This window comes from Clinocottus analis, unplaced genomic scaffold, assembly GCF_023055335.1.
Source record: "Clinocottus analis isolate CAN_PGR_092001 unplaced genomic scaffold, fCliAna1.0.p SCAF_4, whole genome shotgun sequence".
Lineage (NCBI taxonomy): Eukaryota > Metazoa > Chordata > Actinopteri > Perciformes > Cottidae > Clinocottus > Clinocottus analis.
Genome location: NW_027176153.1, coordinates 7,210,371 through 7,221,722, shown reverse-complemented (window position 1 = coordinate 7,221,722; position 11,352 = coordinate 7,210,371). Strand labels below are relative to the sequence as shown.

General features: G+C 45.0%; 1 protein-coding gene across 1 annotated transcript in view; it reads left to right on the top strand.

Moving 5' to 3' along the window:
* plxnb1a (plexin b1a) overlaps nucleotides 1-11,352 on the top strand; it is a 66,264-nt gene extending 54,912 nt beyond the window's left edge. The window contains exons 22-38 of the mRNA XM_068597339.1: nucleotides 1-129; nucleotides 820-968; nucleotides 1,365-1,465; nucleotides 1,561-1,778; nucleotides 1,965-2,143; nucleotides 2,256-2,322; nucleotides 2,674-2,820; nucleotides 2,981-3,155; nucleotides 3,302-3,405; nucleotides 3,500-3,584; nucleotides 5,814-5,986; nucleotides 6,112-6,272; nucleotides 7,528-7,675; nucleotides 7,802-7,866; nucleotides 9,269-9,344; nucleotides 9,801-9,875; nucleotides 11,102-11,352. The exon at nucleotides 1-129 is cut by the window's left edge and continues 48 nt beyond it. Coding sequence (XP_068453440.1) covers nucleotides 1-129; nucleotides 820-968; nucleotides 1,365-1,465; nucleotides 1,561-1,778; nucleotides 1,965-2,143; nucleotides 2,256-2,322; nucleotides 2,674-2,820; nucleotides 2,981-3,155; nucleotides 3,302-3,405; nucleotides 3,500-3,584; nucleotides 5,814-5,986; nucleotides 6,112-6,272; nucleotides 7,528-7,675; nucleotides 7,802-7,866; nucleotides 9,269-9,344; nucleotides 9,801-9,875; nucleotides 11,102-11,206 — 2,157 coding nt within the window. The 3' untranslated portion in view covers nucleotides 11,207-11,352. The remainder of the gene's footprint in view (nucleotides 130-819; nucleotides 969-1,364; nucleotides 1,466-1,560; nucleotides 1,779-1,964; nucleotides 2,144-2,255; nucleotides 2,323-2,673; nucleotides 2,821-2,980; nucleotides 3,156-3,301; nucleotides 3,406-3,499; nucleotides 3,585-5,813; nucleotides 5,987-6,111; nucleotides 6,273-7,527; nucleotides 7,676-7,801; nucleotides 7,867-9,268; nucleotides 9,345-9,800; nucleotides 9,876-11,101) is intronic.

Here is an 11,352-nt window from a genome sequence, read left to right as displayed (position 1 = left end):
ATCGGGGCGGGGCCGTGCTCCGTGAAGACTCTGACGCACAACCACCTGTACTGTGAGCCGCCGGCGCAGCAGCCCTCTGTCACGGCCGGCAGCAAGCAGGACGGCGTGGACGGGCTGCCCGAGTTCACGGTGAGGAAATGCTGCGGTGAGCCTGGAATCCAGGTAGACCACTGGGACTCTGGTGGTGCTGGACCCGATGTTCTTTTACATGTGAAGCTTCTGTTTAAATGTGCAACATAAAGCGTTTGAATGTGTCCTTACAGAAATGATGAAACAAATGTGTAAATGTCTTTTCTGGTTCTGTCAGATTGCTGCTGGTCCTCCCCGTTAACACAGTTGCAACATAGCTTTGTCTTCTGCTAGCAGGAGAGCAAACTGCAGTAAAAGTGTTGTTTTTTAAAAGGCTAAAGGCCTTCAAAATATGGCTTAAAGCAGATTATCCATGATTTAAAACATGTCGTGGATTTGTAAAATGAAAAAAAGGTTGACTTTTGGACTTTACAACACTCCGAAGTTAAAGGAAATAGAAAAGTTGGAAATAACACAGCCACCACTGGAATATAGTTCTACCAATAGTTACTAATGATGTAAGTGTAGCCTGATCTTAATCTGAATGAAATGCATGCAGAAAAAGAAGCTGCGTCGCACTCTAACACTAATTTAAACATTTAAATGTTGACATTGTGGAAAATGAGGATCTGAGAGGAACAGCAGCGCTAAAGTGTTTCATACCAAAGTGCTTCATTCAAACTTGTTCCTCTTGGTCTCTTTAATTTTTTTTGTTCACTGTGTAAAAACATCTTGAATCGTGTTTTCCAGGTGAAAATGGGGAACCTGAACTTCTCTCTGGGCAGAGTGCAGTACGACAGCCAGGCCCAGTCCACGTTTCCTCTGGAGGCTCAGGTGGGAGTCGGGGTGGGAGCCTCCATAGTGGCTCTCATTGTGCTCATCATAGTCCTCATATACAGGTAAGCACCTCACGGGCTGCCGTCTGGAAGTCAGTGTAAACCATCAACAGGTCACCATTTTCTAAAATTTCCTACTGTCAATTGAAGTGTCTGATCAAGCTGAAGAACTTGTGTGCATGCGTGCTGAGGTAAAACTATTATGAGGCACTTGTGTAAATGCATTTTTCCTCCATCCTTCTTCTTCTTTCCTCTCAGCTTCTGGTTCTTCCATTTTCTTACTTCTTTCTTTATCATCCCTCTGCCTTCTTCATTCCTTTATTTCTTCCTTCTTTCTTTTTCCTTCTCTTTCTATCTTTTTCCTCCTTCTTGCTTCTTTGTTCTACCTCCTTCTTCTAACACCATAGTGCTGGTTGATCTCTTGACCTAAATGTTGTCTGCGTCCTTGTCGTGTGTCAGGAGGAAGAGCAAACAGGCCATGAGAGACTACAAGAAGGTTCAGATCCAGCTGGAGAACCTGGAGACCAGTGTGAGAGACCGCTGTAAGAAGGAGTTCACAGGTACAACCCTCTTCCCTTTTAGAAAGTAACACCCGACATTTGGAGTGATACACGAACTGAAGCCCTTATTCCCTCCCCGGCCCCGTTTCCTTCAGACCTGATGACGGAGATGATGGACGTGTCCAGTGATTTGGTGGGTTCAGGGATCCCCATCTTGGATTACAGGGCGTACGCCGAGCGCATCTTCTTCCCCGGCCATCAGGAGTCGCCGCTGAGACGAGATCTGGATGTCCCCGAGAGTCGAAGGCAGACCGTGGAGCAAGGGCTGGTTCAGCTGTCCAATCTGCTCAACAGTAAACTCTTCCTCACCAAGGTCAGACAGTGAGGTCGCGATGGGTTTTATTTCCTCAATTGGAGCCGGTTATGAAATAAGAGCACTTTGTTATCGGGGGAAAGGTCTTCACATCAATATTCCCCTCCTTTAGGGCCAGTAGAACAGAACCTGTAACACAGACTAGACGTTTATCTCCACATCTTCTCATCCCCGTCGTCTCCCCAGTTCATTCACACTCTGGAGGTCCAGCGGACGTTCTCTCCAAGGGACCGGGCCTACGTGGCCTCCCTGCTGACCGTGGCCCTGCACGGTAAACTGGAGTACTTCACGGACATCCTGAAGACGCTGCTAAATGACCTTGTGGAACAGTATGTGGCCAAGAACCCCAAGCTGATGCTCAGGAGGTGAGGGCGAGGCCGGGCGGGGAGATCATCCAGGGGCCTTCAGCACATTCATCCATAACGCGTGTGTTTGCTTTTCTTCTTTCTTTTCTTTTCTTTTTTAACCTTTTTCCAGAACGGAATCGGTGGTTGAGAAGCTTCTGACAAACTGGATGTCCATCTGTCTGTTTACCTTTCTGAGGGTAGGTCCTGGCTCCTGATCAGTGAATACAGACTGGAGTAAAAGTATTGATTCAGTCAGGAAAAAACATGTGAGAAAATACAAACCAAACCAACTAATTAAGTTTGCACAACATAACTATTTTACCGTTTCTATTTCCTACTAAAACTTTGCTGCAAGTTGTTCACAACAATCAGTAACATTTGACGCGTCTTTATAGTTAGAAACACTTCACATTTAAAACATGCGTCATTGAATCGAGTGCATTCAACCCCGTGCGCTCGGACTTGGTCAGGACGGTCACTGAGCGCCTCCTGATGGAGTTCTGTGGCGGTAGGACAGTGATGACCTTCAGTCTTTCCCGCTTGGCCAGGAGTCGGCAGGGGAGTCGTTCTACATGCTGTTCAGAGCCATAAAGCACCAGGTGGACAAGGGACCTGTGGACGCCGTGACGGGGAAAGCCAAGTACACGCTGAACGACAACAGGCTGCTGCGAGAGGACGTGGAGTACCGCACGCTGGTGAGGACACACACAGACACCATGTGGCAGTAGCATGTTGGGAACAACAGTAGCATGCAGTAGCATGTTGGGAACATGCTACTGCATACATCAGCAATCTTACACAAGCTTCTGCAGGGCAGTGTTTCTGATACACTAACCCTGATCCTAATCTGTCCAGACCCTCAACGTGGTGATGCCTGCTGCAGCCGCCGGCGGAGGTGTCGCCACACCAACGGTGCCGGCCAAAGTGCTGGACTGTGACACCATCACTCAAGTGAAGGAGAAACTCCTGGAGCAGACCTGGAAGGGAACCTCCTTCTCCCAGAGGCCACACATTGACTCGTTACACCTCGGTGAGTCCACATCCTTTCACAACACCACGCTTCCTGTTAGTATCAAACTGTTGGTACGCCATCACAAAACTACCAGTGAGTTGGTTCCATTTACAGTATTGTTGAAAAAGCAGAAGGTCACGTAAACGTTCCTTTTTGCTTCCCAGAGTGGCGTTCAGGCGTCGCAGGTCACCTGATCTTGTCGGATGAGGATCTGACATCGGTAGTGCAAGGCTTGTGGAAGCGCCTCAATACACTGCAGCACTACAAGGTGAGCGCCAGTCTCACACACACACACACACACACACACACACACTGAAATACACACCTGAGGCAGCAAGTGTTTGACCGCTGTCATGACGCAGGTCCCCGACGGAGCGACAGTGGCGCTCGTCCCCAGGAACACCAAGAACCACCTCCATGACAGCCACGACTACATGCCGGGAGAGAGTGAGTGTCCACGCACATGTGCAGTATTCAGATGAGTCACATAGCCAAGTAGCATTTACACAGCTTATAATCAGTTCAGTTTAGTTGTCTCGAAGGGCTTTACAATCCGTCCACATGACATCCCTGTCCAGGGACCTCACATCAGATCAGGAAAAACTCGCCAAAAAACTGAAAATAAAACTTTCATCGGGGAAAAAAAGGAAGAAACCTTCAGGAGAGCAACAGAGGAGGATCCCTCTCCCCGGATGGACAGAAGCAATAGATGAACAATGTAACAGAGTTACAGCACATTCAATGAATATGACAGAAATTATTCATATAATGAGTAGTGGGCATGCACCCTGATCCAGATAACCAGGAAGAACAAGGAAGTAGAGAGGAGGGACATCTGCAGGGTCGCCGTGGTCCTTTTACAGCCAAGGTCATCCAAAAACATCCAAAACATGTGCACATGTTCATTTTTAGATTACTGTGAAATATTACTTCTGTAGTTTTCACTTTGACCAGCAGAGGGTACAAAATCAAAGTATGTTGACTTGTCCAAACAATTTGCTTGAAATGTGTCGATATAGCGACTGCAGATTTGGCCGAATGCACTTTGTATTCTTTCATAAACAGTTGAACAGTTGCATTGATCACTGAGCAGCGTTGACTTTGAATAAAGTTGGTTCAATATATAATTATGTTCAATATAATATAATAATATTTAACCTCTGAAGCTCAAAACCTTTTGGGGGGGAAAGCATGTTTTCTTTAAATAATTGGCAAAACTACACCGTTTGTCTCAGCCAGCAGCTGTAAAAATTGTCACAGTGAGCAGATTTGAATCTTTCCGACAGGCCTCGAACACATCATGCGTAACAAACATTTCCTTTAGAAATCCCAGAAACTAAGATTACAATTGTGATATTTCATTCAAAAACAGTTCATTCTACATGTCATATTTAAAATATGTGTGCACGGCTGCTGTGTCCAAATGTCACTAGTGTCCAAGCCAGTGTCTTTTAATAGAGCATAGACAGCCAGGAGGGGGCGCTGTTTGACCACAGTTGTTCTGTTGCATGTAGGAAGTGGGCGAGTTAGTTTTAAGAGCTGCAGAGAAAAAAGGCAAAAAAACATTGAACACATTATTTTAATGCTGAGACTTCTGGGATAGTTTGAAAAGTGAGTTCATCTTAATACCAGACAAGTATATGAACACATATACAACCTAAGAAGTTATAAAATAAGACGCTGACAAAAAACAAACGGAGGTTTGGACTGAAGTGTGTGTGTAATGAGGGTAAGTAGTAACATTTCAATCTACTCAGATGCTCAAATACTGTATAACACAACACAAATATCCATATATATATATCTATACATATATAGATATATCTATATATCTGTTGATATATAGATATATATTCAAATGAAATACAATTGAGTAGATTGAAAGAGAAAAAAATCATAATAAATAATCCAAAAATAATAATTCAATAATAATTTAAATTAGGCCTGGGCAAAGTTGAAAAAAATTAACTGATTAATCGCATGATTTTTCTGCGATAAATAGCGATTAATCACATTATGCGCCAAATTCAATAATGAAATAAAAACTAGTGTATTGCAGCTTTTATTTTAAAGTAATGTTATTAGAACAATATAACAGCACTTTGCAGCAACAGCAAGTTAACATACATACATATGTAGTTTATACATATTTTTTATTTATTTTTTCTGAACAGGTACTGTTCAGTAGTAAGGTTCCCTGTGAGGGACAAACCACTCTGTTGCGTACCTTAAAGATGTTAAAGACCAGCAATTGATTAACTTTATACAAAAGCAATAAATGCTTTTCATGTTTTCTGTTCAGTTTTTCTTCCTCAGTGAGAAAAGTCCAGTCTGTGTTGTCTTGAACAAGTGCACTGACGTCTGGTTGAATGAGGTGGAGATGTGAAGGACAGCTGACAGGTATCAGCGGCGGCTTTGTGTGATTCATGTTCAATCCGGAGACGCGGAGCTCGCAGCGCGAGCTGCTGGTAGTCTGACCGCTTTGTGTGGCGAGTGATAATAACGCATTAACTTGCCCAGCCCTAATTTAAATATATTATGATCGTGTACACGTTTGTGGGGGTGGTGCTCGGGGACAAGGGTGGCAGCGTCAGCGGGGCAGGAACCAGACTAGACCTTTTAAAGAGTTCCTCGGCCCTCCAGCTGTACTGACCCAGCGCTGTGCCCCCTCAACAGAGACCCCCATGCTGGACGACGGGGAGGAGGGAGGCGTGAGGCTCTGGCATCTGGTGAAGGCCGGCGAGGAGTCGGAGCTGCCCAAGCACAGGAGGGGCAGCGTGAGGGAGCGGGGCGGCGAAAGGGCCAAGGCCATCCCCGAGATCTACCTCACGCGGCTGCTTTCCATGAAGGTAAACCAGATGACCCCTAGCAGGTGTAATATATTTTAAAAAGACACCGTGCACAGGAACTGAGTGAGACCTCTAAGAGTGCAGACCTGTGAACAGATCTGCTCCTCTCTGCTCCTCCGTCTCAGGGCACTCTGCAGAAGTTCGTGGACGACCTGTTCACGGCGATCCTCAGCACCAGTCGCCCCGTGCCGCTGGCGGTCAAATACTTTTTCGACCTGCTAGACGAGCAGGCTCTGCAGCACAACATCGTGGACCCCGAGACCATCCACATCTGGAAGACCAACAGGTAAACCGAGCAGCAGACGGCTCACCAAAAGGTTTGGGTGTCCACAAGTTATAGACACACATGTTTGTTGCAAAGATTTGAACTGCCAGAGCTGTAGTACTTTGTAATCACTTATAATAACAGATATATCTATGGTGGTTCCTACAAATATCAGCAAAGCTCATGAACTCTTATTTAAGATATTCCTTTATTGAGCACCAATTATGTTGTTGAAACCAGGCGACAACCTGCGGTTTTGCTGAGTGAAGTCAATGCATTCTCTCTACTGACCAGCAGGAGGCGACTCCTCCGCTTGGGAGGATCTGGTTGTGTAGAAGTCTATGAGAAAATGACTGGACTTCTCTCTTGATTTATTCAGCATGTCTCCCGACATAGTAGTCCGACCCGCGTGAGGTCAATCAAACATGAAAAATAAATAAATAAGAAATACGGTGACACTGCTTTTACTTAGGAGGTGATTTATGTAGTTGCGCACGCAATTGATTCACTTCATACAAAAGCAATAAGTGCTTTTCAGTTTTTCTTCCTCACTGAGAAAAGTCCAGTCTGTGTTGGCTTGAACAAGCGCACTGCACATGTTCCGATGTGAGGAAAGATCTCCTTTTTGAGAGAAGAGTAAAGATCCAGAAGTGATCCTGACTTAAAGTGCTCTGCCACAGTGGATCCGACCGCGGGGTCAGGAGCTTTGCGCATGCGCGATTAACTTTCAGTCTGGACGCGCAGGCTGCAGGTAGACTGACCGCCTGTTGCAGCACTTGATGCTCGCTGCCTGTTTGTGAGGCTACGGAAACGTGCACACCTACGTAAATCGCCTTCAAAGTAAAAGCAGTGTCGCCGTATTTCATTTATAGCGTGCATCTTATTTAAACACTTCCATGTGTGATGACCTCACGCGGGCCGGACTGGGCGAGCTGTAAGACGCCCAGGTCTGAACGACGCCGTCTGGAGAGATTTAAGGCGATAAGCCCCTCCCACTGCAAAAAAAAATAATGCAAAAAAACAACATGCAGTTAACGCGTGATCAAATAGTTAACGTCGCTGAAGGATTACCAGATTAATTCTGCGTTAATCTGCCCAGCCCTAATATATATATATATATATGAGATAGTATATGGAATACAATAATAGTATAACATACAACTAGATTATATAAACATGGCGACAATGGAGATCATGTCATTTGATCAAAAGCTCTCCTGTTTCATATCAATATGCTTTGTTCCTCCTCATCGTAACCAGTAGCTCACTGTTTCAGCTTGCCCCTGCGGTTCTGGATCAACATCCTGAAGAACCCGCAGTTCATCTTCGACGTGCAGACCTCGGACCACGTGGACGCCGTGCTGTCTGTCATCGCCCAGACCTTCATGGACTCCTGCACCATCGCCGACCACAAGCTGGGACGGGTGAGCTCATCATTTAGAGGCACCTTTTAATGGTCCATGAAATGTCTTGATTCTTTTCCGCTGCGGCTCTGCCGTCAAATAAACACATCCAGGACGCGTGTTCATGCGTACGTCTTCCTCGCACAGGACTCCCCCATCAACAAGTTGCTGTACGCCAGAGACATCCCGCGCTACAAGCAGATGGTGGAGAGGTAAGAATATGGCAGCCGGTCGCCCCGCTGACCCCAGGCATAAAAAAACATTCTGGAGGGAGGGAGGGAGGCCGAGGACAATCTGTCCGGGCCAGACAGAGGGGAGACCCGGCCCGCGAGGCTTCCATGCATGGATGGTCTGGGAGCAGACTGCTACACTTGCTCCTGTCTGCTGCGCTCCAGACCCTGCTGATTGGTGATGCGTTCAAGCTCGACTTGCCAAGATTCTTATGTGACAAATATGCCTGTTTTAATAAGCCTTACTAGTCTTATTTAAATTACTAACAGGATAAAGCTGCAGAAACCCGTGTTCTGTACTCTTCATGTTTCCCCCTCTCACTGACATGCGATAGAGTCGTCCTGCTTTACATTACAACGCCACTGGCTGAAGATTGCTGGCTCCAGTGGTTTGAAGTTATCCAACTGCAGTGATGTCCGAGTGTACTCGGTACCCTCTGACATCACTGCACGGTGTTAACGGACGAGCAAACAGAGTGAAATATATCTTTTCAGCTCGCCTTTAATCGCATTAAATTAGTTTTTAAGTTAAAGGAGACATATCGTGCTCATTTTTATTTTCATACTTGTGTTGATGGGTCTCTACTAGAACATGCTTTAATGTTTAAAACACACATGCTTTTTTTCAGACTGTTTAAATTTCTCACCCTCTGTCTGAAACGCTATGCTTAGCGCCTGTCTCTTTCAGACGTCCTCAAATTGTCTCTGATCGGCTTTTGAGAGAAATGTATTTAATGAACAGCTCATCCGTAAAACAACAGTTTCCTGCTCATATTTAAAGCTGCTCTAATCAATATTTTACCACAATAACGACAGAAAGGGTGAAACGTGAAAGGGTTTGTTGGAAGAGATGAACACATAATAATCAAATTACAGCCCATCTGTAACAAAGTCAAATTGTTATTGCAGGTTTTTAGATGAATGTCTGAAAAACATAAATGATATCAGAATCAGCTTTGATGGCCATGTAAAATTCCACATACATGGAATTTGACGCCAGTTACACTTTGCTCCTCATACTTATATACAAAGATAAATCAGTAGTCCGTAGTCCAGAAAGTGCAGATAGTGCAGGTGGGGGTGTCTGATTAATTGTTCATCAGAATGTGCTGTTATAATACTTCCATGAAGGAGCTCAAAGTGTTGAACTCCATTACATTTCATAATGAAGGTGTTCCCATTGTTTGAATTACTGAAACCATAATCTCTCTCTCTCTCTCTCTCTCTCTCTGTCTCTGTCTCTCTCTCTGTCTCTCTCTCTGTCTCTCTCTCTCTCTCTCTGTCTCTCTCTCTCTCTCTCTCTCTCTCTCTCTCTCTCTCTCTCTCTCTCTGTCTCTCTCTCTCTCTCTCTCTCTCTCTCTCTCTCTCTCTCTCCCTCTCTCAGGTACTACGCTGACATCCGTCAGACCATCTCTGCCAGTGACCAGGAGATGAACTCGGCTCTGGCCGAACTCTCTCGCGTATGTTTCCCGCTCTTTGTTTGTTCCGTTTTGCACGAGTGAAAGGAGGCTAGAGGTCGATCACATGAATCATTTCAGGTCCTGGAAGTTTCCATCTGGGCAGGCGCCCTGACGAGCTAGATGTAGAGTTTGAAATAAAATAAATGGCAACCGATGAAGCTCAGTGTTTCCCCTACCATTATATTAGGGGGGCGAGGCGCCCCTCTGTAATGTTCTCTATAGCGCCAGATTGTAAGAGTCATTGAAGGTTCTCTTTCCTATAGAACAGGTCTACACCTTGTTCTGTTATCAAACAAACTAAACGGCCCTATTTTATTGATCGGATCTACACGGCAGTAACACCCCCACCCAACCCTCCACCCTCCCCCGAAGCTGTAAACCTAGGAGAAACACTGCAGCTTTTAACAGCCTCGCCCAACCTGACGTTTCCTCTGTTTTTTTCCTCTCATAAAACAGAATTACGCTGCCGAGGTCAACAGTCTTGTGGCTTTACATGAGCTGTACAAGTACATCAACAAATACTACGATCAAGTAAGTATAATGCAAAAAAAGAAGAAGAAAAAATGCTGCGCTGTGGTTTGGATGCTTCTCGACTTCATGTTCAAGTGGTCTCTGAAAAAGGTTGATAAAAGTTTCCCCGTTGTAGTTGGCGATGTCGTTTCTTTTCAACTGTCGATGGCACATTGGATCAGCTGCGGCCGGCTAGTTAATGAAGCTAGCGTTAGTTTCACGAGTAGGTTGACAACACAGTCTTGTCAACCTTTTAATGTTTCCATTAAAGCCAGGATTTGATCCGATCTACTTTGCACACGGCGGAGAGGGCTGCACGATATACCGTTTTAGCATCGACTTGTACCATTGTGATGTGCACGAACGCAGGTATCACAGCAAATGACATGCAACGTTGTATTAAAACTTGCATTTTATAGAAAATGACTCCTCTCTTGATGTATTCCCTGAGTAAACATGAGTTTATGTCTCAATCTCGAGTTTCAAGTCGTCTTCAATACATCATGATGTTTTTTTAGTAAATTATGGTCATTTAGAGTCAAACAGACCATAAAGCAGAGGATGCTTTAGCGCGGGGCTACTGTGATAGACAGCTCGCTGCTGCTACAAGCTTCGTATACAACGTCTCTATGTCACTCCTCCTTATTACAGATATGGTAGCTTCTGCATAGTGGCTGCAAATAAAATGTTGACAGCAGAGCAGCCCAAGTGGAGGCTTCATATCTGCAGTCCAGAAACCAAAGGGTGACGTCACCAAGACCAAATCCACTATACAGTCTATGGTTGTGACCCTTGACCTTTGTTTCTTGGCCATGATTCCAACACTGTCGTAAGAAATCCAGCCAGGAATGCGGCCTGTGTTGGGGCAAAGCAATACTCTGGTTAAATGAAATGTAAGCGAGGAAACGACATTGCATCTCCCTTACTCTGCTTCAACGTGGGGAAATCAACACGATGTATCTTACGTGCAGAGTTCCAGTTGCCAAGCTATAACTGGACAATTTTATTTTTGGGGGAGGGGTTTAGCTAACAGCTAATTATTATTTATATATATATATATATATATATATATATATATATATATATATATATATATATATATATATATATACACACACACACATACATAATGTCGCTCAAATGCCTTTAACTTCTCACTTCCATTTATAAATGGATAACAATATTGAGGTAATTGCACAAGATTCCATAAATGTCTAAATCGGTTAATGGTTTCCATCTTCTGTCAGATTATCACGGCCCTGGAGGAGGACGCCACCGCCCAGAAGATGCAGCTCGGTTACAGGCTCCAACAGATCGCCGCCGCTGTAGAAAACAAAGTCACAGACCTATGACCCAAAGGACGGGATGGAATTCACCCTTTAACCTCGAAGTGACGGACGGTGGCGGGGACGAAGGTTCCGTCTCCTGGAGAAAAGTCCCCCCTCGTTCTTCTTAGGACGGAAGAGGACAAAGGAACATTGTGGCACACGCCGTGATT